We start from the raw sequence: 27,922 nt of genomic DNA on the forward strand, positions 1-27,922 counted from the left end.
GGGAGCGCGCGCTCAGAGGGAGCCGGGCCGCTTCTGTCGCTTCTGTCGCTGCTGTCGCCACGCCCGCCCGTCCGCTCGCTCCAGCGTCCCGGCTGCACCGGACTCCGGAACCCCACTCCCCCCGACTTGGCGCAGAGGCCTGGCGCCCGGTCCATGCGGCCCCTCCACACGCCCAGCCCCGGCACCGGACCCCAGACCCGCACCTGAGCGCGCGCCCGGAGCGCGGGCGGCCGCCGGGGGCTGGGGCAAGATGGGGAAATTTCAGTCCAAGCACGGTGAGGCTCGGGCCCCGGGGCGGGCGGGCGGGCGGGCTGGCGGGGCGGGCGCCGGCCACTCACTGACCCTTCCCTCTCCCGCGCCCTCCCTCTGGCGCGCCGCAGCCGCCGCAGCCTTCAAGCGGAGAGAGAGCCCAGAAGGTGAGCGGGCCGGGTGGGGCGGCGACCGGGCCGGGACCCAGAGCCCAGAGCCCGACGTGCGTTCTGCCCTCGTGCCCTCGGGTGGGGGAGCCTTGCCGCGGGGTCTCCGGGAGTGCGTAGGCCCCCACCCCACCCCGCCCCGCCCCTGCCCCCGGCCCCGGCTCCCCAGCTGGAGCCCTGCGCCCCAGGCCGCACGGAAATGGGGTGGGCGCGCCGGGCGGCGGGGCATCTTTAAGGCACAGCGCCCGCGCGGCTCACCGCGCATCTCCTTCCCTCCTTGGTGCCCGCTTCCCGCGCTTCCTCTCGCCGGGCCGCAGGGGACAGCTTCGTGGTGTCTGCGTACGCGAGTGGCCGCAAAGGCACTGTGGAGGCAGAGCGGCGCGGCGGCGTGGAGCACCGCGCGCGGGACAAGCAGGTAGGCGTGGCGGGGTCGCCCTGGGAGCCCGGGGACGCCAGTGCCAGAGTTGTGCCCCCTCGCCCGGACCCAGACGTAGAAGGCGCAGGCTGAGATGGCGGGGCGGGGAGTGATGCCAACTGGGATGAGAGAACCTGTGCCTCTCAGCCTCCACAGGCCAGGCCGGGTGGGGCTCCTGAGGGTGAGCCCTGAATTTCCCAAGCTGGAGGCTTGGTGAGGGAGAGAGCATGATTTGCTTTAGGATCAATTGTTTGCACAGCAAAGATGGCCAGAATTAGAGGCCTCCCATCTGCAGGGTGAGGGACCACTGGCTTACAGAGAGGTTCATGGGAAAGCCAGGCTCCAGATGGACTTGGGAAGGGGGGGTGTACCTAGACTGCAGGTGCTGCCAGGGCCATCCAGAGCAGAGACCTGCTAGATTGGGGGGGGGGGGGCGCACCAGAGGAGCCTTGGGTAAACTAGACCTGCAAATGTTTGCCAAGCAGGAAAAAGTGGACGTTGGATGGGCATTAGTGTGAACTGGATCTGTGTGGATGGCCACTCCAGATGGCTGAGACCCCTACTTGCCCACTGCGTGCCCCCCAACCCCCCTTTTCACTGTTCATGGAAAGTCATCTCTGTTTTTGGAATTACATTCTTCTGGCCATTTGATAAATGAAAAGTTCTGAGTGTATTTGTAAACACTGCACCTCACCCTGGGAAGGGCCCAGATTTGCCCTGAAATCAAACCCATACTGGAGTTAGAGTTCCTGCTTTCTGGGAATGAAGGTTTAATGCCATGCCTGTGAAGGTAGGAAATACATTTTAAGGTAATTTCTGGGTATGTTATAGTAACGTTGGATGCTAACATTAGGTGGACTTATGCTTCTTGGTACCGAGGGCTGAGGGCTGAGGACGGGTACCCAGGGAGCAGCCCAGGTCTGTCTTTCTCCCTCCGAGAGAGGTGGGGGTGTTGATAAAGGGATGGTACCTCTTAGCTTGGTTCTCCTGTGTGTGGCATGTAAATGGGGGCAGGCAGGAAGATGCGTGGGCATTAGCTTCATGGTCAAGGGTTTAGGCTGGGCCTGCTTCCACCGGCTGTACTGCCTGGGGGCTTTCTCCCTGGGGACATGGGCAGGCTGGACCTCGAAGTGTTCACTCAGTCCTTAGGACTCTCCGGGCACTTGCTCTCATTTGTTCAGAATGTGGTGGCACTAAAGAGGGTGGCTCCAGCAGCACCAGGCAGTGCTTCTCCTGGGCTGAGAGGCATGCTCTGGTGTCACTATGAGGTTGTCAGAGCTAGGGCTGGAGCAGTCTTTTAGGCTGATGGACTCCACACTCCTGGGACATTTTTTGAGAGAATGGTGTGGGAGTTGGCTTAAGTTGTTCTCTTTTCATTTTGCCCTCTGTTATGGTCTGAATATTTGTGTGTCCCCAAAATTCATATGTTGAAATCTAACCACCAAGGTGATGGTGTTAGAAGGTGAAGCAATAAGGAGGTGAATAGGTCCTGAGGGTGGAGCCCTGATGGTGGGATTACTGCCCTTATGAGAGACTCCAGAGAGCTCCCTGTCCGTCTGCCATGTGAGGACACAGCAGGAAGGTGCTGCCTATGAATCAGAATAGGGCTCTCAGCAGACACTGAATCTGCCGGCTCCTTGATCTTGGACACCCAGCCTCCAGGACTGTGAGAAATAAATTTCTGCTGTTTATAAGCCACTCAGTCTGTGGTCTTTGTTGTAGAAGCCAGAATGGACTAAGGCACCCTCATTTCGTGAAAGAAAGGTCTTTTTAACACAAAGATGTAAAAAGAGCAAAATCTCAGAATAAAGGTTGGTCCTTTAGGTTAAATAGTTTTTAGCTTTAAGACAATAGCACTGCTTTTTTTTGTGTTTTCCTCATTTGGCCATGGGGGCTGTGAGCCCCTGGCCAAGCACTGGCCTGGAGTTTAGACCTCCCGGACCAGGCATACTTCACCCTGCCACAGATGCACAGGTATCCTCACCACCACTACATCACTGCTCCCTTGCTTGCCAGGCACCACTGGGCATACACTGGGATGGCTCTGGCCCAGGCTCAGTGTGAACCATGCCTCACCACCCCTGCTCCTGGTTCTTCCCCTGGAAGTTGCACAGTCGGGGGATGTTTGGGTGTCAAGTCCTACAAATCTCCTGTTTCCACCCAGGGTCCTGTGCCCTTCTCTTTGTGTGGTGCCCAGAGCTCCATCCGTCATCTGTGCCTTCCCAGGTCGATGGCCCTGAGGAAGGCCAGCCTGGATCAGGCAATGCACCCGCTGAGTCTGACTGGGGTCAGCAAGGGGACATGCTCCTCCTTTCCCTGAAGTTCATTCACCCTGCGTGTTGCCCAAGAACTGTGGCAAATGACCATGTGGAAATAAAGTGCATCTAACTGTCACCTGCCCTCCCCCACCCCCAAAATAAAGGAAATGAAGTTGGTTTTGCCCGTTAATTGTCAATGAGTTATGTTGTGCACATCTAAAAAATTTCTTATAAATAGTAGCATTTTCCAGGCAAGTGCACTCCCTGCTTCACAGTCTAGAATGGTGTTCCTTGTTGATTCTGAGAAATGCTGCAGTCTGGTTGTGGCAGGACCTTCATGGATTCATTGCTGAGTACCCCCTGAAGGGCCAGGGCTGTGCCAAGGCAATGTGGGATGTTGGCAAATACAGCGTAGAGGATCTAAGAAGTGGAGTAACTGAGGTCATACATGTGTTAAAATTATGAGAAGTGACAAGTGGTAGCACCAGCAGCACTTGGCAGTGCTATTTCTAAAGGTGGATTCAGCCATGGAGCAGCAGGGGTCATGGTTACAGGTGGGGCCAGCCATGGAGCAGCAGGGGTCACGGTGAGGCTCTGTAGAGACACAGTTTTCCCTATCCTGGAAACACAGCCTTCCCTGCACACAGTCACTCACAATCTGTCCGCCTTTCTGTAATTTCTCCAACACTCCCTGAGGCTGGCAGGCGAAAGCTCAGAAGATAAGAATCACTGCCAACAATTGAAATTTTGTTGTGGATAAAACACAGATTTCCATTTGTAAGCCTGAGAAAGGGATGTTTTGGCAACTTCGGAGGTGACATTTTAACTGAGACTTGAGACAGAAGTGCATGAGTCGAGGAGGCCACTGGGGCCTGGCTGAGGCCTTCTGCCTGGTAGGACTCTCAGCTGTCCTTGAAGGATGTAGCTTCTCAGCCTCTAAGGCTTTGTGACAGACAGCTGGGCAGGACTCTGCCCATACTGCCTTGGGCAGCTCTTAGCTACAAGGATCTATACACCAGTTCCACACATATGCACACGACAGTTTTGTGTGCGCTGACATTTTCCATGTTCTCCTGATGGAGGCTGCCTTGCAGGGAGTCTAGGTGGTGAGCCCTGAAACCCCACCAAGAGACTCACCCCTGGATAGGCCTCTGGCTTCCAGCAAACTCCATCTGCCCTCCATGTGGTCTTGTCCACAGGTGACCTTGCACTACTTTTGGAATCTGGGGGCTCAGCCCCATGGCATGGTTTGATGCCTTCCACCTGGTTAGAGTTCCCTGGAGCCAGTCACCAGGACCTTGGACCCCTCTTGTCTCTGCAGCAGGCTTTCGTCCCACTGTGGTGGGGCAGGGCTGCTCCTCCCACTCACCTGGCAGCCCAGGAGCCAGCTCTCACCTGCCTACCTACTCACTATACCACCAGAGTACATGGCAGCAGCAGGATTTACATATTTCAGTTAAGAGTTGTTGAGACGTTAACTCTGTGGCTTCTTGTCTGGGAAATTCCCTTGGCTTTGCATGAAGCCTGGACACCACCCCATCTGCAGTCAACAGAGAGCAATCAAAGTGTGTTCTAAGACGAGGTGTGGATGCCACAGCTCCTCCTCGGCTATCTGGCCACAGGCCTCGTAAAAGGAGAGGCATCCCCCTTGTGACTTTCAGTGAGACAGGTGGCAGGTCCTCTGGCCACAGTGCAACTCCTTGGGATGACCTTCATTCCTCTGTGACCTGTGCTTTGGGATACTAATCTCATGGAGTCCCAGCCTTTGTGGGGTGTCTGGACATCAGGGCTGGGAGCTCTTTCTTTCAACACCCACTGTGGGAACCTTGGACACAGGCAGCTGTGTCTCTGCCCTCAGACATGGCCCTGCCGTGTGAGGCTGGCACAAATGGGCACAGAGGCCTGAAGGCTTACATGGATGTGGGGGCACTGACAACAGTCCTGGGGGTCTAGGCCTTGTGGAGCACCAGGGGCCTCTCCCCAAAGTCAGCTGTATCAGCCCCTTACCCCCACCCCTGTTCCTGAAATTGCAAATGGCCCTCCTGGACACCTCTCTACCTAAGGGTGAGCCAAGTGATCCCAACTAATTCACATCTGAGGAGCCACCTGGCCACTTTGTGGGAAACGCCTCCTGGAAAGGGGTGATAGGACCAACCTAAGGACCCTGTGAGGGAGCTTGCTGCTCTGAGTGTGTTTCTGGAGTGAGTAGCTGAAGTTCGCCTCCTCTCCTCACCTGCAGACAGGACTCTTGGAAGGGAAGGGGATCCGCATACTCACCTGTCTGTCCCCCGTGTCAGTGGGGATTGCAGGAGTTGCTGGGATCATCTGTGGGCATGCAGCCAACAGTATCAGACATTCAGGAGGGGCTGAGGGCTGTATGGACCGGCTGGATGCTGTGCACCTGCACCTGCCCCAACCAGGTGCCCATGGAGGAGCTGCTGTGGGGGGTGGCTCAGCCACCAAGGGGCAATGTGTGTGCCTGCCTCTCATTAGCTCAGGTGCAGGCACCCTCATGTTGTGTGTCAAGGAATCTGATGTCCACCAGGCAACGCTGAGCTGAGACCCTGGCCTTGTGGCTAAGCCAGAAGATCTGTGTTGGGCACAGTGGGGCCACAGGCTGGCTGCAGAGCCTCTCCCCCATGCCAGGACAGTGGTCAGTAGAGGCACTTCCCTTGAGATGCTTGTCTGGAGAGAAGCTCCCAGGAAGCTGTTGGAGACGCAGCATGTGCTGCTGGCCTGCCGAGGGACATGGCACATGTGGAGATGTGTTCTCATGGGGCAGCAGCTTCAAAGAATATTGACCCTCCATGTCCACAGGTACACTGGGGCCCCACACGCAGACAAGGTGCAGGCTGCTCCAGGGATACAGTTCTGAGCTGGGGGATTTCACAGACAGTGAAGGAGCCCACATACTGCAGGAGATCTCTTGACAACTTCCTCGGGCACTGACAGCCCCGGTGGCTGCTGAACGAGCTGAAATTTCAGCTGCGCAAAAGGAAAAGACAGACCGGAAGTCGCCCTGCCCTCATCAGGGAGGGGATTGGCTGCTGTGGGAAAACACCATGCTGCATCCAAGTCATGCCTGTCACTTCTCCTACATTTTTACTGTGGCTAAGTTGTTTGAGTAACTTTGAGGGTGTTGGTTGTTGAAGAGCTTACATCTTATTTTTTCTTTAAAAATTCATGCTATTTTGCAGTCTTCAGAAATCAGCGCTCAGCCCTGGTAGCCATCTGGCCAAACTGCCAACTTTCTTGATCTGTGAGAGCACAGATCAAGACGAAGGTGTAAACTCCTGAGTGTGGGTGGAGAGCTGCTGCTGGTGAGGGCCAACACGGTACAGGGAAGCCACAGAGCCATGGGGCTGACCAGATGTCAGCTCCAGGCCCAGAATTCCTGTGTGAGCTGGACAGAGCCCTGGTGAGGAGTGAGCCTGGTCCTTCTGACTCTAACACTGCAGGATCTGAGGTGAGCTCAGAACGATGAACACAGGCCATCAGCAAGTGCTCTGTCCTGGGCACCGTGACCCCACCATGCACATAGGACACCTAGCCTCCTGAGTGATCTTCCTGGGTACCGTGACCCCACCGTGCTTGCAAGGAACAGACTAATCTCTCATTTATTTGAGCAGCAAAGTGATCGATGAAATCTGTATTTTAGATTCATCTCTCTTTTAAGCAGTACCTGGTTCTCCGTCACCCACTGTCACCTTGTGGCCAGCACTTGTCCCAACCTGGCTGGACCAGGGCAGCACATCCCTAGCTGTGCCAGGCCAGACCTTCCCTGGGTGTGGGAATTGGACAGCATTGTCCTACCACTCCATCCTGTCTCTAGGTTGGGTCAGGGGTTTGGTCATTTTTTTTCCTCAGGCGGTAAGAGGTCAAGGCTCATGTCTCCTGTTCTCCAGCCCTCGTTGTATGGCCAGGGGGCACCCACCCCGCCAGCCCCAGCTGAGGCTGTCAAAGAAATTCTGCTCACAGATAACAACTGGGAACCCCGTGACATGGCCATTTAAAAATGTGGCAGGCTAGTCCCTCCCAAGGATTCCCTTACAGGATTGTTAGTGAGAGGTGGCCTGTGTGGTGACTCAGAGCCACCCAGACCTGGCTCCAGCCTGGTGCTACTGCTCACCTTTGTGTCTGTAGGTCACAGCTTGGCCTCCAGGGCTCATAAGCCATGTGCTTCTGTTTGGAGTCCTATGAGGAAAGATGAAGTGACTGGGTGAAGAGTCAGGAATAGGAGCTGGCTCTGGCATTGCTGGGTTGTGAGCATGTCCTGCTATACAGCAGGCCACATGTGGTCAGTAGATACCAATGTCAGGCTCCATTCCCGACCTTCTTGAGCTCTGACACCAAGTGCTCCTGAGCTGGAGGGCACGAGGCCATGCATTTGTACCAGGATCAGTGAGCTATACCCACAGGGTCATCTCCTTATGAAGGAGTATCATGCTGCGTGGGCAGGTGCACTGAGCAGGCATGGGGAACATGGGGTCATGTGGCCCTGCCTCTCCTCTCCCCAAGAAAGGAAGTCTGTGCTACCGTGTCCAGGCTAGCAGAGGCTTGGTTTATGGAAGCAGCAGTTCGGGCCTGAGCTGGGCACAGTTCATCTCCTGAACTGAGTTGTCCAATAGGTGGGATTTGAGGAAAGCCACTAGCTGAGCCACTGTGATGTCATCACCCTCAGCTGGTCCTGCAGGTGTGAAGTGGAGCCTCTCCTAGGTTGACACCTGCCTCAGAAAGTGTCTGGGTTTGGAAGGAAAGGCCTGTGTTGTCCCTGGAAGTTCTCAGGACAGCCTCTAAGACTAGGGGCAGCCTGTGGGCAGGCCCAGCTGGTTCCCAGCTGCTCTCTGTGGGGAATCACAGGCAAAGGGCCATTCAGGGGGCAGCCTGCTACACCCTTTGCCCCAGGTCACTTTCCTGGGCCATGCCAGTCCCCATCACAGCTTCACTGGGTTGTCCTGGCCACCTGGCCTGCACCCACTATAGTTTCGTCCCCTTCACTTGTGAGGAGACCTTGGAGGTGGGACAGGTAAAACAACCCTTCATGCTGTTGGGTTAATGCTGAGCTTCCAGGAGAGCAGAGAGAAGTGTGTAGGCAAGGTCTGCTTTCTGCCTCACATGGGGACATCCTCCTAGTGCCTGGTGTCCTACCTAGCAAGATGCTCTTTTGATGATGCCACACATGTGGAGTGAGGAGCTGACACAATGTCAGAGCAGAAAGCCCACCTGGTATGAGAAGAGAAGGTGCTCCCAGCCCTGCATAGGGAGAGGGTAGGAGGGTAGGCCTTGGCAGCTAACTGCGTATGGATTTCCTGGGGCAGCCACAACCAGCACCACAAACGGGTGGCTTAGCAACAGGAATTTAGTCTCACTGACCTGCAGGCCAGAATTCTGAGGTTAAGGTGGTTTCTCCTGAGGTCTTTCTCCTGGGCCTGTAGACTGTCCCCTCCCCATGTCCTCACATGGTCATCTCTCTGTGCATCTTCATCTTTATGTGATGTTCCTTCTGCCAGAACACAGGTCATATTGGATTAGGCTCCACCCTAATGTTACAAAAAGTTTACACCCAGAGGCACCGGGGACAAGATTTCAACATATGAAGGGTGAGGGGCACAATTCAGTCCCTAACAGGCCACAAGGTTTCCTCAGCTCCCTTCCCCCACCCTGTCCTCCCTCCATGTCCACCCCTGTGCTCTCCTTGCTGCCTCTGCCGGTTGCTGGACTGTCCGTTTTGATGATCGGAAGGAAGCAGTCAGTCCCAGCCGAAGGACCTGGGGGATGCAGCCCACTCTCAGCCTTGGCTACTGGGCACCTTTTCCTGTCATTTTATTTTCTAAACCATGTCTTTTCACTGTACGCCAACTCTGCATCCCTGTCTTCAGCATCTTCCGTGGCCCCCTCATATTTTTCTGAGCCCCCCAGGTACTTAGGGGTGGAGATGCTGCTTGTCTCTCCTGAGATGGTCTCTCCGCATTACTCATCCCAATGTCAGAGTGCTTTCTTGGCTTTGCTGTCCCCTCACCTGGGACCTGTCATTTGGGAGAGCAGGGCCAAAGGATCTCTGGTCTTCAAGTGATGGAGGCTCCTACAGCCTTGTCCTCCAACCTGTAACAGCCCAGAGCTCCTCAGGTCCCAGCCAGGTGGTTGGTCTCCTGCACCCTGGCTTTTTGGTCTCTGGGCATTACTGTTCCTCCATAAGCGACCCCTGCTGCCACCCATAGGTCCCCCGGAAGGGTTCCTGGGGAGGGGAGCTGTGAGTTGCATTTTCTATTTCCTGTTTCTAGAGCCAATTCTTGTAACTCCTTTGGGTTGTTTTGTTTGGAAGAAGGAAGGGTGGATATTTTTCTGTGGTTCAACTATCCCTGTTTTAACTCATAAGAAAGTGTTTCCCTGTTCTCATCTGGAGAAGAAAATGCATTGAAACGCCCCTCCCTCTCCGAGCACTCATTTCCTTTCCCTGCGACAGACGTGAAGAGCCTCTGCGAGGGCTGGGCTGGGGCTCCTCACACAGGCCACACCACTAAGCCCGCCCTGGTGGGGTTGGTCTGCCTGCTGGACATAGTTCATGGTGAGGCAGAGGCCGGCCTCACCCCTGCCCCACTGTCCTCTCAGGGATGGGCACACTCTCCTCTCCTCCTTTCCCATCCTCCCCCTCCCCCTCCCTTCCTCCTCCCCCTCCCCTTCCCCTTCACTCCTGGCACCTCCTCCCCCTCATCTCCTTCTCCAACTCCTGCTCCTCCTTCCCTGTCTCTCCTCTTTTCTTCCTGTCCAGAAGCCCAGCAGACCCTGGCGATCTGGGGCGTCCTGCTGGTCTGGAGGGATATCTGCTTCTCTGAGATCCTGCTCCTTGAGGAGGACAGGCATCCCCAGCCTGCGGGGTTACAGAGGTCCACATGTGTGTCCTAAACTCAAGGGGGCTGGCCCACGGCCGTAGGATCCCTGGATCCTCAGGAGAAGTTGGGGACAGCCATATCCCACCAGGATCTGAGTAATTCTTCTTAAAGGAAGCCGGCCATGTGGTCTTGTCACGTGGTCAGCAGAGACGTCTGATGGTAGATCATTCAGAAATTATTGGACTTTGATAGCTAATCAATATAAGCATGTGCTGGGAAGGCCTTAGGGTTAAGTATTTTAAATAAAGATAAAGCAGCCTGAACCTACCCATGTTGGTATCATGGGGCTGCTGTGACCATTTCACAAACAGTGGCCTAAACCAACAGACATTGATTTTCTCACGGTTCTAGAGGCCAGAAGTCTGAAACCAAGCTTTTGGCAAGGCTGTGCTCTCTGCAGGCTCTCGAGGAGGGTCCTTTCTTGTGTCTTCCAACTTCGGGGTGCTCCAGGTGCCCTTGGGCTTCTGACTGAATGGCTCTAGTCTCTGCTTCTGTTTTCATCCAGCCTCTCACCTATGTCTGTGTCCTCTCTTACAAGGACACTAGTCATTGGATCAGGGCTGACCCTAACTCCAGCATGACCTCATCTTAACTAATCATATCTGCAAATACTTTTAAATACAGTCACATTCTGAGATTCCAGGTGGACGTGGACTCTGGGGGTACTGTTCAGCCCAGTATATTACCCACAAAAACATAAAGTTAGAATGCTCACCATTTTCTACTTTGTTCGGCACAAAAGGGACTTAGCAACAAATGCTGTCCGCAAAGCTCTTCTGTCCAGATTGGTGTGGTCTTCACATTAATGTTTCAATCTTTAATCCTTATTTTGAGGTCACCCCTTCAGTGTCCACATTGAGGGGCAATTAATGCTGCTCCATTTTTAGCATTTGTTGATTTAATAATGTTCCCAAGTTTGAGCTCTATGCTCAGGAAAACTAGTTGCTAAACCATGAATGCCGACAAACCTCTGGTGTAATGACGAGCTCTTTTTCAGCCACATGGAACTCGAGGGCTATGCTCTCAGATCACCATTTGGTACCCATCTGGGTCAGCTCTATGACTCTTGGGTAGCCCTGCCTGGAAGGGAGGGCGGCCGGCAGGGTGGGCCGGTCACAGCAGTCCAACTCAGCCCCACATCTGGACCTGCTGGAAGCAGGATTGTGGATGTGGTTGTCTCTACAATTGGAACAATTTTAATTAGCTTAGGGCCAATTTAAGCATATTGAATTATCTAGCTTGAGAAGAAACACTTCTGGAGTCCACTTTAGACTGAGGCAGCCCCCTTGACCAGGCAGATGGTGACACGTCACTCCATGCACAGTAGTGTCCCCAAATGTTAAGGAGACTTTCCGCTTTGCAATTTCCCTCTTCACAGTGCAGTTGAGGTAGGAGGAAGCTGCCTGCACCCTGTGGGAAGAAGGCAGGACACAATACAACTGGCCAGCTCCTCTGTCTCAGCAAAGTGGTCCTTCATCCTCTGTCTGTCACACCAGGTCCCATTCCTCAGGAAACCCGTCAACTTGGTCTCTCATAATAGGCTATTTCCACCACCTCCCCTTCCGCTGTGCCCCGTTTCCAACACCCTCCCCTCTAACCAAACCTCCGCTTCTCTTTTCCGCCTCTGTTAGCCAAGTGGGTGTTTGGAACATAAGGCCGGCCAATACTAGCACCTCCTTGGAGTGAAAGCCCAGTAGGCTGACAACCCTTACCCTATATCTTGCCCCTGAATCTCCTCAGAGAGTACTCACTCCACCCCGGCCTCCATGCTGGTCCTGCCCCAGGGTCTTTGCACATGCTGCCCCTCTGCCAGAAGGCCCATCCCCCACAGCTTGGTTTGCTGCCTCCTGCCTTCAGGTGTCTGTTCACACATCCCTCTCCAGAGGCCTTTTATTGACCCCTGCCTGGCACCCCCCACTGCCTCCCCTCTTTCTCTTCATAGTGCTGGGCTGATACCTGCAGATCAGGTGGTCAGCTGCTCCCTAGAGAGGCCTTTGCAGGCTCAGTTCTGCCTAATTCGTCCACCTGGATGCCAGGCAAAGCTTCCACAATGCCTGGCGCTTCGGGTCACTCTTCTAAATTGTTTAATTTCCACATGAGGTGAGAGCGATCCCACCCACAAACTGGATGTCTCACCAACTGTAACAGTCACCCATTTGGGTAGAGTTCACCATGCAGTCCCGGAAACAAAACAACAAAATGCAGTGTTGGCTTGGGTCAGGACTGCCTCTTGGGGGGCTGCCAGCTTTGCTGGGCTGACCACTTCTCTGGACTGCCCATCTCTCTGGGCTGACCACCTCTCTGAGTTGGCTGCCTCTCCACTGAGAAGCCTGAGTGCAATGGACTCGGGGCCTTGCAGGGACACTGTCCGCCTCACCATGAACTATACCCACTGCCGGCCTGGGAGCTCCTCACCCGCTTTCATGTTGATGGATACGTGGCAGGAACGCTGGTAGCCTTTTTCGTGCCAGAATGAAACAAATTGGGTCTGTTCGATCCTGTTCACTGTGCCAGCTGGAAGTTTGCTCACAGTGATGGCCAGGCCTCTGCAGCCACAGGAGAAGGACTTCCTTTTGTTCTGCAATGTCTCCCAAGGAATTGTAACAAGTTTTGAGCTCTGAAATCAGAGAAACAAAAACAACAACAAAACCCCAGCATATTTTAATATAAAAATTTAAACGAGATTATTTTAACACAACCCTGCAGTGTCTTGGTGGGTTTGATTTTGGAGTGCTGCTGTGGCGGAGCCCTCGGTGGGCCAGGGCTGAGTGGTTCATTATAGTGGGAGGCCCCTCCTGCCATCAGTGCTCGCTAGCATGAGGCTGCCAGCCATGGTCCTGGGAAGTCAGTCAGCAGTAGCAGGACCCTCCCTGGGCTGTGTCCTGCCAGTAACCCTGTGTGTCTCAGGTCTTAAGTGGACGACCCTCTGGAACACAGCCTCTCACATAAGTTCAGGGGCAAGTGAGGCCCAGGTACAGTTTGTCTTCTGAAATAAAAAAACAAACCTACCTTATCCTAGCATTCAAGAAGGACCTCCCTAGAGGTGGTGCACCAATCCTGGTGGCCTTTGGCAATCCTTCTCTCTTGCCCAGGGACCTGGATGGTCCAACTCTCCACGGTCAGCGCCCAGGCCTCTCTGCATTCCCCCGCATCCACCCCTTGAAGCTCCGTGCCTGGCGTACCTGAGGTGACACCCACAGGCCTTCACTCATTAACTCAGGAGTATGATGGGTTCATAGCACTTGGCGCAATTACTGGTTACCCTCACAGTGGTCATTTCCCCTTTCACAGAGAGGAAACCAAGGCACAGTAGAGTTAGGCAGTTTGCCCAAAGGCACACTGCATGGAGTCATGCAGCTGGGACCCCTACCCAGGCAGACCCCCACGGCCTGTGCTCTGACCAGCAGGCTTCCTTGCCTGTTCCAGGCACCGTGCTGCTCACAGGCTATGGGGGAGCCAGACAGCGAGTGACCAGAGCAGGTGCCTCCTGGTGCCATTGGTGCCTGGAGAACTAAAGTAAGGGTGCACAAGAAGCCAAGTGGGGTGGAGACTGCCACAGATGTGGGGACATGAGCACAGTTGGCTGTGACATGGCATTGACGAAAGGTCTGACAGAAGTGGGAGTAGCCACCCTTGCATCTCTAGGCTCGGAGAGCGGGTAGGACAGGGAGGGGGAGGGAGGTGTCTGGGCTTTGCCACGTTTGCCACTGAGGCCACGTGTGCAGAGGACTTGTGAAAATAGGGAAGTGGAGAGAATAACCATGGCCTACACCCTGTTCCCACCTCCGAGGAGCAGCTACACTAAATGTCAACATGGTTGCCTCCCAGACTCTTCTGTAGCTCTGGGAGGCTGGACACTTTGTCTATGACAAGTGCCGCCTGCTGGGAGAAGGGCCAGGCGGCCCTTGGGCCCCACACCCACCAAGTTGGCATTCTCGGGGTTCCCAGATGCCATCTTCCCAGCTTTGTTAAAAGGGGCTGGAGCTGAGAAGGGGACATCTTGCCCGTTCACACTTTCCATTGATAGGCTTAAAGTGGTTTAGGTTTTCTTTCAAACAAAACTGTCTCTAACCCTTGGGAAATGCGTGCGTATGGCCGTTCTATGAGGTTTCTCCAGAGGCCTTTTTAAGCAGAGGTACATTTTAAGCAGAGGCCAGCTCTAGTTTCTTCAGGAGCTCAGGGAGTGTTTGGGTGATGAGTCAACCACATCTGCGGTCCTTGTGCGGAGGTGGTAACACTGTGGCTCCCCGAGTCCCTGAGGTGAGCAGAGGAAGGTTGCAGGAGCTGGCAGCTGCCCAGTAGAAAGGCTGTCGGCTGCAGTGGGATAACTGTCCTACTGCTTCCAGCCTGTGGTCAGGAGGACCCGCACCAGCCTGACTCAGGCTCAGGCCCCTCGGTTGGGGCTGTGCATTGCTGTACAGTGTACTGTTGGAGTGGCCAGGGAGCTCAGGGTGGTGCCAACCTCCTGGAAGCAGCCTGGAAGGTCCTGGGCCTGGAAGGTTCCGGGAGCCCCCTCCTTAGTTTCACTTCCTTTTGGCTTGTCATGGAGAGAACGTGGCCCAGATAAAGAAGGAATGTGCTCGTCCTCTGGATGCAAGGAAAGAGGGAACAAAGTTGCTGCTTTTAGGTTTTTAAGGGTCAGTAGGCAGGGGCAGTGGACATTGACCACATCAGTCATGGCTTGTCTGGGGGTCTCAGAACCCCAGCAAGGCAAGTATTGGGGCAATCTAAGAGCTGTGTGACCAGGCTGCTGCCCTGAGTGGCCAGACAATGGGTCCTTGGCTGGCCAGTCAGCTTCACACATCACTGTACCAGATCTGTCTTCATCTCAAGAACCCTGCACTGGACCTTCTTCCAGCTCTGTGGTGTTGGGAACAACCTGCAGAAGGGCTGCAGGGCTGGGTATCCCTCACTTGGGCTTGTGCCCTGCCCCCAGTTTCCCAAACCATGCAGCGCCTGGCTTCAGGACAAGATTGTCGCTTAACAAACGTGTGCAGGTTTCCTCTGAACCCTTTTTATCTTTCACATGTGGGGTCTCAACTAAATTCCTTTAAGGGTGGATTTTGGCTGGCGTTTGTAAAAGTAGCTTGGGTTTCGCCTCTGCTCCTTTAAGATTCCGTTGCTGTAGCTGCCAGATACCAGAGCTGAGGGAGGGGTGCGCCTCTGGCCTCAGCCTCCTTCCTTTGATCTCAGGAGCCTCCGCCAACAACAACAGAGCTGGGCTGAGGTTATTACATCGTCATCGTCCTGTGCAGGGTGTGTTTCCACATGACGCTACAGAGGTGCTTTCTAAAGAAGAAAACAGGCTCATTACTTCTCTCAGAGTAGCTCAGCCCGGGGGTCCTGGTGCTGTAATCAGATAATAGCCCTTCCAAGTTTCCAGTCTGTTCATCTCTGCAAAAGTCACTGACAATGCGCGGTAGGTAGCGGAGGCTGCCTTCTACAGACTTTAAGGGTATATTGTTCCTCTCCAGCTTTGTAATAATCGTCCTTCGAAATAGGAAGCATGAGACTTTAACACTAATGAAAGAAAAGGAATAGTCCAACTGGTTTTCCCGTGGAAGGATCCAGGTTTGGGGAAGACTAATTCAGCATTCGAAACCCAGGGGCATGGACCTCGTCTGAATGGGGGTGGCAGAGGGTGCAAAGGGGTCAGGAGTTTGGAGATGTGGGTCTTGTTTTCATTGCGTGTGTTTGTGACCTGTAGCCAGCATGCTCAGAGGACAGCGGCATTTGGAAGATCGATCGCCCTTGATTGTCCTTCTGTGAAACTCTGAATCATTAGCTCTGAAGACAAAAACAGTAGCAGCACAACTGGGAGGAGAAAACGAGGTTTGCTGAGTGGCTGCAAAGTGATTCTATAACATTTGGTGTTGAACTGAAAACAAAATTCCAGGATGCTGAGGATGGAAATCCCTGAGGGTTGTGGCATATTTTATGGTCGCTTCTCAATTGTTGAGGGTAAAAAAGGTGTATGTGTGTGTACATACGTATTGTGTATATATAGTGTGTGTTACACCCGTATGTACATATGTATTCACAGACTAGATACACACACACGTGTGTACGTTCACATACATTTAGCATCCGTGCTGAAACTTTTCATCCCCCACTCGGGGGTCTGCTCACCCTCAGCCACACCTGATTCAAGTGGAGACTCTGGGAGGACATGGATTCTGGTCCTAGTGACAAGCCTGGGGTTTGGGGTCAGGGGCTCTTACGGCTTCCTTCCCGATCGTGTGAGTTAATGTAGGTAACATGAGTTACCTGTCGCCGGTGTCCTCAGTGGATGTGTTCCCATGGTGTGTGCTTTCAGTCATCCTTAGCACAGACTTGGCTGAAATTCTCCAGCAGGGTCCAAGTGTGGGGCTCTTGGGAACTCTCCAGGGTCAGGGTGCTTTTTGGGGTGGGTGAGTGCCAACAAATAAATCTCCATAGACCAGGGTGAGCGGGGTGTGTAATACATTTCATGTCTTATTAAAATGAGCAGAATTATGAGAAGCTGGGACAGGGATAAGAAGAGAGAGACCTCATACAGGACGTAAGTTACCACTGTCATGTGAAGAGACACATACACTTATTTTAGGAGACCCTTTGATCCCAAATGACTGGGTTTCTACATGTAAATTCCAAATTTGGTTATTACAAAGCCCGATTAAATACAGTAGTCCTAACACAGAAGTACTGACGGGCAAAAGCTAGAAACACCCCTCTTGGGTCTTGAAGCTCTGTTTTAATTTTGAAAGTAAGAAACTAAAACCATCTGCAGCTCGTTGGGAAGCCTGTTTGCACGGCCCCCTGCCCGTGAATGCTTGGTTTCATCGTCCCTAATCTTTCGCTTTAAAATCAGAGGTTCAGAATAACAGTTACAGCGGCCCCTTGAATGGGACCCTCCGTGGGCCTCAGCCGCACATGTGTCGGAATTATTAAGCCCATAAAACTACATTGTCACATCTGAAACTGTTTAGCCGTTGAAACCGAGACTTCCACTTCAAAGCTGCCGTGGTGTTTCCAGACAGACGCTGGCGGATCACCTTGAAGTCAAATTCCATCCACTGGCAACCAGCAGAAAGCGGCCTCCACCCCCTCACAGAGCGTTTCTTACAAACAGCCAACTCTGAAAGAAGCCCGATTCCCTCAGCCACTCGGGGGCAGATGTGTTCCCACACAGCCTTCAGTCTGGTGGCCTCTGGAAACCCGCCTTGAATTCCTGGCCCTGACGATGGGGCTCTTTTATTTAAACAGCCTTGGAAGCAGCTGCTCCCCCTCCCCCTTCCAGATAACCCCTGTGACCGAGAGTGTGGGCCCTGCAGGCCCATGATCCCAAACGTTCACCCAGCATTTAAGGCCCTCCTCTCCTGAGGCACCCACTGAGTCACTGAGGGGGCATCCAGTGACTGCTCTCTTAAGAACAGTTAGTTCTGGAAAAATGCCACCAACATGCCTACTCAGTTTTCCTCCTCCCTGCCCCCATCTTTCTGTTTCTCCCCCCACACCTCTTTCTCACCTGCTCAGACTCTGGTCTACACGGAGCCCCCTCCTGCCCCCCTCCTGCACCCCTCCTACACCTGGGAGGAGGAGACAAGACTTAGGAACTCACCCAGGACTCTGAGGGGCAGCCCTGTCCTCATACTCAGGAGGGCAGTACTTCCAGAAGCCCAGATGTGCTAGGGCTTTAGGTCGTGGTCCATCACAGCTGTGAACTCCACTGAGTGCGTCACCTGAGTTTGTTTTCATGGAAAAGAAGGGGCAGTTCTGAGGGCAGCAGTGGAACTGGAGCAGCTCCTGCGTGGGGGGTGAGGTGTGCGCAGGTGCCAGGTCCCCACTCTCCTGACAGTCACACTGGATTCTCATCACAAATATCCTGGACCCTTTCACAGAAAGGGGGCCTGCTCCTGGGCCTCAGCACACAGAGCTGTTTTCAGGACAGCATAAATATTTGTCCCTGAGGAACACCACATTCTCAGGAACACAAGCCAGACAGGCCTCTTGGAGTCTGCAGAGAATTTCCTTTGAGAAGCAAACGAGTTTCCGGCAGTATGTTCATCTCAACCCTCACTCGAAGCAGGAACTGTGTCTCCTCTGCCCCCAGCCTGTCACAGCCAGTGGTGTCACCTTGTCCTCACAGCACAGGTCTCCCCGTCGGAGTGAAGGTCCTACAATGCAGTGTGTGGATGCTCCTGGCACACGGTGGGCACCTGGAGAGCCCCAGCTCCCTCCTCGGAATCCCTTCCTTGTTTCACCGAAAGGAAACCGAGGCCCAAGTGATTAGGCAGCTGATTCAGGATTGCTGGCCAGTCGTAGCAGAATGGAGACTGGGTCCAGCTTTGGACAGTGGGAGCAGAGCACTGGCCCCAAATATCCTGTCCTCCTCCCTGGGACCTATGGCTGTGACCTGATGTGGAAAATTGGGGCCATGTGTGTGGCTGCCCTAGGACACGATCACACTGTCCCCCAGGTCCTGCTATCCTCGACAGACCCTGCTTATTGAAGCGCAACACTCCAAGACCTCTGCTGTAACCTCCTTTAAAGAGGTTGAGCTAACACGGATCTTTCAAGGAAATCACGTGCAGGTTTTATCTGTTTGGAAAAGAGACACCTGCCCTTCCTGGAACAAAACAACTGAATTAACCCCAAGGGCTGCTAGTTGGAAATGAAGGAGTTCTTACAAGGTCCTCCTTTCATGATTCTGCCTGGATCCATCGCCACATGAAGAAGTAGTAACTCTGTCACACAGGTTTCCTCAAAGATCTTTCCCAGAGGCAGGAATGGGAAGCCTTTTTTTAATGCAAGTGTTGGAGTCTAAGGAAAACAGAGGCCCCTGAAAACTGGGAATGTGTTTGCTAAGATCCCAGATGCAACAAATTTTGAAGGAATAGGTGAACATTGAAATCTGAAAAGCAGAGGCTCAGGTGTGGTTATTTGCATCACAAAAGGTTTCTCCTCTCCTACGTCACCTTCACTGCCTTAAATAGGAGCCTGTCTCCTGTCCCTCCCTCAGCCAGGTGTGGGAGATCTCCCAGACCTGGGTGGGGGTGAGGACTCTGGCATGGCCGCTGGGCTCCACCAAGTGCTGTCCCACAGGAAAATGTGGTCGGACCTTCTGGCTTTTCAAGGGAGGCCAGGAGTTGAGATTTTAGGTGAATCTCCCAACACCCTGCACTGGTAGACAGCTGTGGGGAACATCTCACAGTCTCACCTGAGCAGATGTGCAGTCCTGGGCCTTTCTCTGGGACCCTTCCAGGACAGGGCTGCTTGCTGGGAGGACAAGAAGCTTAGTCTTGTGCTGTGGCTTGTGGAGCAGAATTCCTCCAGAGTCTGAGCTCAGGACAGAGTTAGGCAGGAGATGTGGACGGTACCTTGGGACAGTTGACCCACAGGCCTGGGTCGGCTCTCCTGAGAGCCGCTGCAGGGTGAGAGGGGTAGGGATCAGACCATGGGGACCCCACAGCAAAGATCGCAGCCACCAAACATTGTTGTGCAAAAGAAGGACCTGGGTGCTTAAAAAGTATTAGGATGCATCGGGCAGAGATCCTGTGCCCAGTGGCAGCAGATGCTGGGAGAATGAATGGACAATGTACCAGGGCAGCTGGAGGTGGGAGCAGGAAGCAGGAGAGAATGCCTGAGTGGATCAGTAGGTCAGTAATGCTGGATGGGCGGAGTTGCCAGGAGCCCTGCTGGCTTGGTAAGGGAGCCCCAGGGATGGGGGGGGGGGGGGAGGTGGCAGGAACAGAGCTCTGTCAGCCAGGGGACTAAGGAGAATAGTGTTGAGCACCCTCTACAGAAACCTGGCCAGGCAGAAGGTGGGGCCAGATGGGGATGAGAGGCGGAGTTGGGGACTTTTATAGGCCTGAGGCTGGGACTCCTTTGGGGGTGGCAAAGGGAGTGAGAGCAGAAATTGATGCTTCAGGAGGGGGGTCTCCACCACAGGGTCCTCAGATCAGGGAAGGAGGGTGAGGCGCATCCCAGGAGGGCATAGGGCTGGGCCCACCTTGGGTAGGGCTCTGGGAGGTGGGCACTTGCTGGACTTTAGTAGATGGGGTGTCTGCTTGCCCCTCATCTCACTTGAGGGCCCCAATTATCTGCGATTCGGCCACCTAGGAGGTCACCCCAGCGGGGAGGGGTTGCACATCTGGCCAGCATCCCTGTGGTAGGTTTATCCGTTGCAATTAAAGCTTTTGGCCCTTCTGTTTAGCCAAAGCAGCACAGATTAAAGGGCCTTTTTATGTAACCAGGACGAATTTGACTGAAACCACCAGTCACAGGGACAAGAATTGTTACTTTTCTCCCAACTGCTGTTTTTTTCTTCCCCTTATTTGAGCCTCTGCATCTCAGAGGTAGTTGCTGATTTAGCTCGTAGATAAACACTGTGGATTCCAGCTTTGGGATATATGTGGATGAACATTTTTTCAAAAGGAACTTCAGGGCACTTTAGGGCACTAGTCACAGGCTGGCTGTTGTAGGGTTCCTGTTCTCATGGTTGGCTGTTGTATCCACCCTCCTTCCAGGCTCCAGCCAGCAGCATAGACAGTGACCTTAGAGCCTACAGCCCCAGCCTGGATGTCAACTGATCCTGACTACCCTTTAAAACATAATTTCTGTTTCTGTTGACCTTAGACCTTCAGCACCCTGTTTTTTCCCCACATCCAGGAAGTCTGGGTACTTGCCCCTGGTCCCCTCAAATGCCTGGGACCTCAGCTTCATGGCTTTAGTTTTGCAAAAATATGTAAACAAAAATCTGGTTTTTAGAAGTGATGATTGGGCTTTATCTTAATGTTAGTCTGGGTAGAGCTCGGCCCTGCCCACAGGTTAGGAAAGTGCTTGGGACTCTCAAGGGCCCGTGCTGCTTGGTGCATTGAGTATGAAAGGGCGTTCGTAGGACTCTGAGTGGGGCCTAAGCACTGCAGCAAAATCAAGATCTTCAAATGTCAGCAGGTTGTACAAAAAGGAAAAGAAATAGTATCTTTTAATAATTAGGTGTTATTTCTTGTTAAAACAAGCTCAAGCATATTCCCCAACTGGCATCCTAAAAACGAACTATGGAAGTAGCCTGGTTCTGAGGGTATGACATGGGGCAGGGGGCAGATGAGAAGAGAAGCCGACACTGGGCAGAGAGCAGGGGTCTTCCTCCTACTTGCCCATCCACAGCCCTTCCTGAGCACGGGCCATGTCCCCTCAACATTCCATCTTCCTCAAGGCACAGTCTCCGCAGCAATGGCTTCTGAACTGTCCTGGGCGCTCTGTGGTGGTGCCCATGCCCTGCTCGAACTCCGGGAAGGCTTCCCTTCATGTGCCCGGGGCCGCTGCCCACTCTGCCCATTCCAGAGCTCGCCTGCTTAGCCGGCTCATCTGAGGCCGAACACATCTTCCAAAACCCCCAAAGAACTGGTGCTCCATCCCTCAGGTCACCCCTGTTGTATTCCCAGGAGGTCCTGGGGAGACCCCAGGGCCTGCCAGGGTTCCATTCTCCATGCAGAGGGGATGTTCAGGCTCGTCCTCACCAAATTTGGGGAGCAAGTGCCCAGAATCGTGGATCTCCTCCGTCCCATGCACAGGGTATGTAGGGCATTTTATGTTCCTCCTCAATGCCTCCTGAGAAAAAATCAGTTTGTATTTTTGGGTGAAAGTGTTTAGGTTTGTGTTTTATTTTGTTTGCCATTGAGCCTCTCCAAAAGAATGAGCTGGAGACGCTGTGCTTTCTTAAATACTTCGCTTGCTCTGTGTTGGAGGAAGGCAGGTGTCCCTTTTCCTACAGCTGATGGCCATGGGCTGCCCTGGAGATCACTCGCAGGGCCTGGCAGGAGGGTCTGGCTGTTGGCACCAGGCCCCTTGGATGAGGAACCTGAGAGCACATGACAGGCATAGTGGCCATGTGGCCCGTGGCTGGTGTAGTGGCAAGTGGCTGGTGTAGGCATATGTCTCTCTGCCAGGCAGGGTCTTCTGGTTCAAGGTGTTTCCCTGATGGCTGGTGTATTGGCAAGTGGCTGGTGTAGGCATATGTCTCTCTGCCAGGCAGGGTCTTCTGGTTCAAGGTGTTTCCCTGATCACCCTGTTCATGTTTTCCTCCCTTGTGTTCTTCACTTTTGTGGGCTCTCTACAAGGACCATGGGAGCCTTTGTTCTGTAGAGTTTCTGTTGGGAGTCTCCCATTTTTCTGTGACTGTTTCGGGGATTAGCTCTAGAAGCTGAGGAGCTTCTCTGAGCTTACCCCTCAGCCCCACCTGGCTTCCCTGGGGGAGGCATCTTTCCCCCAGCAGCTGGGAGCCCAGTCACCTGGGTTCTTGGGCAGCTATGGGGGCAGCGCTCTTCCAGTTCTTGCGTCTGGCAGCTGCATCTTGTCCTGGAGATGGTTCTAATGGAACCAGACAACACTGTAGGATGTGCGTATGTTTTACTTTCTAAGAATCTGAGGCTTAGTGAGGTGTGCACAGGTTGGTGTCTCTGCAGCGACACCCCAGAAGGCTGATGTCTATGACCTGCCACACTGAGCCACGTGGTCACACACTCCCTCTTCTCTCTGCAGGAGCTTCTCAGTGGGGACCCCAAGGAGGGACCTTTCCGGGAAGACCAGTGTCCTCTAGAGGGTAAGTCCTGCTCCTCAAACCTCATAGACTCTACCCTGTATCCCAGGCGTATGGCTGAAACCTACCGTCAGAACACCTGGACAAGCTGAGGCCCTGATGACATAGACCCCTGCCCCATACTCCACACTTCTTAACTTCCCCACCAAACCCGGACCAACCCAGGGCAGCCTCCTCCCCGCCTTGATCTCTGAAGCCACTGCTGGCTGGGTGGGCAAAGCCAGGAGGACACACCTGGCTATGGCCATCCCAGGCGAGGGCTGAGGGCACACCTGACCATGGCTAACCGAGGTGAGGGCTGCCCTGCCCTCTGCACAGATCTCCTGATGCCTCCTTGTTCTGGGAGGATGGGCTCTCAGCTCAGGCACATCTGGAAAGGATCACAGGCTCCCTACCTGCACCTTCCTGCATCCCCACTGCCCTGAGTCACCTACTTGGGCTGCTTCAAGGGGAAACAGCTCTTCCTCACTCCTTCTACCTCCAGTGGCACTCCCCCCGGAGAAGGCTGAGGGTCGAGAAGGTACTGGACAGCTCTTCAGTGCAGATGATGTTGAAAGAGCTGCAAACCGTGAGGGCCCACGAGGCCTGAGCAAGAAGCGCCTGAACATCGACGTAGGTCTTTGCTCCACCTCATGGTGCAAGAGGGTCCTGGGATAGGTGCACATCTGCCCTAAAGCAGGGTCCTGCCTGGACAGTTTACCTGAGGTTCAGCTGATTGGGGGAGCTACAGCAAAGCCTGCATGTGCTTCCAGAGTCCACAAGCTTTGGGAAAGGGGGTGGGGGGTGCACAAAGAAGGTGTCCCCATGAATCCAGCCCAAACTGGCCAATATGGCACCAAATAATCCAGGGACTTTCCCAGGTGTTGCTCCAGCACCACAGGAATGACACAAAGGTCCACTATTGGTCTTCCAGCCCACACAGGGCATGAGCTCAAGGGAGCAATAGAAGGACCCCTGTTTTCCAGAGAGATGAGGGAGACCCAGGGCCCCAGTCCAGGGTGATGGCCCCACCTGCCTCTGTCCCCACCTGCCTTGCAGGCACTCCAATGCGATGTCTCGGTGGAGGAGGACAACCGCCAGGAGTGGACCTTCACCCTCTATGGCTTCGACAACAGTGGGAAGGCCACCAGGGAGGTGATGCGCTTGTGTCTTCGGAAGATGGTCCATAGGGCAGGGGGCTGGCAGCAGACAGATGCCTCTGTTCCTGGTCTCTGTGATGGGGAGACAGGCTGAGCTCTCTAGGGTGGGAGGAGAGACTAGACCTTTCCCAGGCAGGGGAGGGGGTGATGGACCCAGGCAGCCACTGGAGCCTAGGGAGTCTCATGGCCCCAGGCTGCCAGAGCTGTTTCCAGCAGAGCCCTTGCATGGCCTGTTTCTGGATCCCTCTGAGGGTCAGTGGGGCCAGCAGCCCCTGGACAAGGTGGTAAGGGTCCTGGGAATGCCCCCAGCGCTCACCTCCACTGGCCTGTGTGTCCAGGATGGGCAAAGCGCCCCTGGAAAGGAAGCAGACATGTAGGAAGATGGAAATAAGTGTTTTTGGGTTAAAGAGCAAACCTTTGGTAGTTATCTGCCTGCTGAGTCCTTTGAACATATAGATTCAGTGTGAAATTTAAAAGGTCCAAGAGATGTGATTCCAGCACTAACAGGGCTACTTACCCCTGCTGCCTGGTGCCACACAAGGCTAAATTTGGGGTGCAAAAGGCTGCTCAGTAAGTCATCCTGTCTGAGTTGGGGTCTGTATGTATGGGATGCAGAGTGACTCAAGCAGGCAGGCAGCCTGGAGGCTGTTCCCCAGCCCAGTCTGCCTGTGGCAGTGACGTTGGTGCCATCCTTAGGACATGTCCAGCCTGATGCACACCATCTACGAGGTCGTCGACGCCTCAGTCAACCACTCCTCTGGTAGCAGTAAGACCCTCCGTGTGAAGCTGACTGTCAGCCCCGAGCCCTCCAGCAAAAGGAGGGAGGGTCTCCCCACCGGCCAGGGTGAGGGGCTGGGCCCCCCACTCAGATGCCCAGAAGACTCTGCTTTAAATGGAAGCCCACCTCTCCCTGCAGACACCCCTCCTGGCACCCCACACCCACTCTGCATTTCCCCATAGCCCTTACCTCCCACCCACCAGGCCATGGGGGTTACTGTTAATTGTGCCTATTGTTCAGTGCTCCTCCCTCCCCTCTGCTGGGGCAAAAATCTCTGGTTTCCTTAACATGGAAAGCAGGGCCTGGCACCTGGCAGGGGCTCAGAAGTATTTGCTCAGTAAATGTATGAATGAGTGAATGAATGAACAAGTGAACAAATGAATGAGTGAATTCACTCTTTCAGACCGAGAACCCACTCGCTGCCGGACAGAGGGTGAGATCTCCGAGGACCCCAGGGTGGCCGACAGGAGGCTATCTGCTCACATCAGGTGAGGGGCTGGGATCTGGCTCTACCCTCCAGGTGTACCCTCCTCACACACACCCCTGCTTCCTTCAGGCCCAGGGGCTGCCCCCTCAGGGCAGAATTCCAGGATGAGTACCTGGGTGTGGAGGAGCCCTGGGTACAGCCTCCGGTTGGGGTGAGGGTGCTGTCTTGTGGCCTGGCACTCTGGCTGGAGCTAAGTACACCCAGCATCTATCTGAGAGATGGGTGAGGCTTGAAGGGTATAGGTCAGCCTGGAGACCCTCAGTATGGCACAGGTGGCTCTACTCACTGGCTATGGTGGTGACAGGGACAGTGGAGGTCTCAGAGCAGTGACCCTCTCTGCCTTGGGGCCTGACTGGGCATCCTAGGTGGATCGGAAGATGGGAGTTCCTGCAAGTTCCCTAAGGCAATTTACAACAGTGATCCTGGGGTTTTGATGGGGTCCCAGGCCAGCTAGGGACCTTGCTGTCCTGGATGCCCATCCTTTCTGATGCTCTCTGGGCGGTGTGTGCTGTCAGAGCCCACTGCCCAGGACCATCCGCTCCAGCGCCCTGTTTGTCTCCGAGGAACATCTGCTCTGGCCTTATGTGAAGGTCAGGCTCCTTCTTCCCTGTGCCCCACGCAGGAGGCCCAATGCTGACCCCCACCCCTGCCCTGTGAGGGGGCTGTACTGCGTGGATGAGAACACTGAGCGGAGGAACCACTACCTGGACCTGGCCGGAATAGAGAACTACACATCTAAATTTGGACCTGGTAGGTACTAGAGACCAGTCCCCTGGGTAAGAGGCCCCAGGGTGTGGATGCCTCTCTTAGGAGCATGAGCCCTGGCCTGAGCATGAGTTCTAGGGATCCTGCAACCATGTGGCGGTACTGCGTCCAGGTGTGTGGGGGGTACCTGGTCCAAGGTGAGATGTTCAGGCCCTGCAGAGGGTCTCATGGTCTGTATCCCACGCATGCAGGGTCCCCGCCAGCACAGGCCAAGCAGGAACACCAGGGCAAGGCCTCGCACCCCCCGAGCAGGTCTCGCTCCCAGGAGTCAGATGCACACACTGTGCACAACCGCAGGTCCCAGGTGCTGGCTGACCACGTCCTGCTGGCCAGCGAGCCCACTGCCCGAGCCCTGGATGTGCAGCCCCGGCTGAAGGGGCAGGAAAAGCAGTTCCTCAAGTCCCCCAAGGGCTCTGGCAGGGCGCCCGGGGTGCCCAGTGGGGGCGTGCCCATTGGGGGCAAGCTCGGGAGGGTCTTCAGCTACCACCCGCCAGCTCCCTTGCCCCAGGTCCCCCAGGACGGCCACCACCTCCCACAGCCCCCGCCGCAGCCCCCGCCTCAGCCCTACGGCCACAAGCGGTACCGGCAGAAGGGCAGGGAGGGCCATTCACCACTCAAGGCCACGCTGGGCCAGCCTGCGGTAATGGAGCATGAGGTGGTGCGGGACCTGCCGCCCATGCTGGTGGGGGAGGGCTACTCAGTGCCCGTGGTCCAGCGCCACGAGCACCACCACCACCACGAACACCACCACCACCACCACTACCACCACCACCACCCGTCCTAGCGTGCACGTCCCGACCCAGCTGCCCCTGCCGGCCGGGAGCCTGGCTCCAGGTCTTCGGTGTGGGCAGCTGCAGTGGCACCAGGTGGACACTCGTGGAGAAGGCCCTTCGCTCTTCCTCCGCTCTCCTTTCCTCCGCACTCTTGATGGATGTCATGTTGAGATGCACACGTTTGATGCCACTGACTTTTCCCAGTTATGAAGTGATTCTGTGTAACCCATAAAAGCATATGTAAGCATAGAAAAGTACCATTGTATCTTTCATTTATGACCCCAAAGTGAGCCTCGTGGCGTAGAAGGGACGCTACTCAGATGACTTTTGCATTTTTCTCATGGTGCCTCAAGCTTTGGGTGCCTTGGACTGAGACGTGCAGGTGGCGAGGCCTTGATGTTACGTAGCCGAGTGAACGTACAGCGTTGCAGCTCTCACGTAATTGTTCATTCTGAAGCCCAAGGTGGTGTTCATTCTGAAGGTGGTGTTGGGGAGCGGCTGTTCCTCGGTGCGCTACGTGTGCAGTGGTGAGTTCTGCTCCACACCGAGCGCGATCATAACAGAAGGGCAGCCACGGAGGCATGAGGTGTGCCTCAAACAGTGGTCGAAAAATTCGAGAGGTGATACAATTAGAGCAGAAAAGGGCACAGGTGGGGTGGGTCTGGCACCAGCATCTTAAATGGACACAGACATGGACAGCAGGGCCAGGGCAGGTGGTAGGTTCACCTGAAACACATACAGTTCGCAGGACAGGTGGCAGGACGCTTGTTCTCTGGGCTCACATAAGCCATCATAGTGCTCGCTCACAGCTTCTGTGATGCCCACCTGTGGAAAACTATGATGATCCCTCTGGAAGGGTCAGGAAAAGGGGCAGTGATGGTGTCTGGGGGTCATGGGACCTTGGCTGGCAGCATCCCCCTGTGGCAGAACCCTGCTGCTCCTTCCATCCGAGATGAGCAAGTGGACTTTCTGGCAACTTGAGGGTTTGTGCAGGTGATTTTGCATTCACCTTCTTGGAACTGTTTTTAAGAATCAGCAAACTGGTGATTGACTTGTAACTGAGTTTTCCATCCCCTGGCTTAATAAAAATACGTGCATTTTGTAATAATGTCATTCCCTATTTTAAAATGAGCTTTTTAAATAGATACGGTCAGTCCATGTGCACCAGCCTGTGGGGGCTCATGCTGCATGGAGAGCGTGTCTGTCTCTGTTTATACAGACGTTTGCAGAAGGAAAATTAATACTTAAGTCCAGGTTTATGGGTAATGTATTTTCCCTACTTTACTGCTTTAAAAAACAAACAAAACCTAAGCTTCAAATTGGGTTTATGATAACAGAGCACTTCAGGCCACTGTCTGGGGTTGCGAGGACCAAGGTTTTACATGGAGACCCTGGGCTCTGTGTGATGAGACCCTGGAGAG

The 27,922-nt window shown here is 54.4% G+C and overlaps 1 protein-coding gene across 3 annotated transcripts; it reads left to right on the forward strand.

The window, feature by feature from the left end:
• NKD2 (NKD inhibitor of WNT signaling pathway 2) lies at nucleotides 1-27,609 on the forward strand. Of its 3 annotated transcripts, none has more exons than XM_081133744.1 (10): nucleotides 1-275; nucleotides 381-416; nucleotides 734-831; nucleotides 22,502-22,562; nucleotides 23,044-23,171; nucleotides 23,598-23,693; nucleotides 24,395-24,542; nucleotides 24,880-24,964; nucleotides 25,586-25,713; nucleotides 25,920-27,609. In XM_081133744.1, exons 1-10 carry the CDS (start codon nucleotides 251-253, stop codon nucleotides 26,510-26,512), a joined length of 1,398 nt encoding a protein of 465 aa, XP_080989870.1. In that variant the 5' UTR covers nucleotides 1-250; the 3' UTR covers nucleotides 26,513-27,609. The 3 variants fall into 3 exon arrangements, with proteins under 3 accessions (XP_080989870.1, XP_080989872.1, XP_080989871.1); XM_081133746.1 differs by having other exon boundaries at nucleotides 7-275; nucleotides 24,395-24,458; XM_081133745.1 differs by lacking the exon at nucleotides 381-416 and having other exon boundaries at nucleotides 7-275.
• The last annotated feature ends 313 nt before the right edge of the window (nucleotides 27,610-27,922 follow it).

The sequence above is a fragment of the Miniopterus schreibersii genome (genome assembly GCF_964146895.1).
Source record: "Miniopterus schreibersii genome assembly, chromosome: 3".
Lineage (NCBI taxonomy): Eukaryota > Metazoa > Chordata > Mammalia > Chiroptera > Miniopteridae > Miniopterus > Miniopterus schreibersii.

Coding starts and splice junctions, on each gene's coding strand:
- NKD2 (XM_081133744.1), top strand. CDS start 251: ATGGGGAAATTTCAGTCCAAGCACG. Junction 417..733: donor GCGGAGAGAGAGCCCAGAAG/GTGAGCGGGCCG, acceptor GCCGGGCCGCAG/GGGACAGCTTCGTGGTGTCT. Junction 23,694..24,394: donor GTGGGAAGGCCACCAGGGAG/GTGATGCGCTTG, acceptor TGCCATCCTTAG/GACATGTCCAGCCTGATGCA.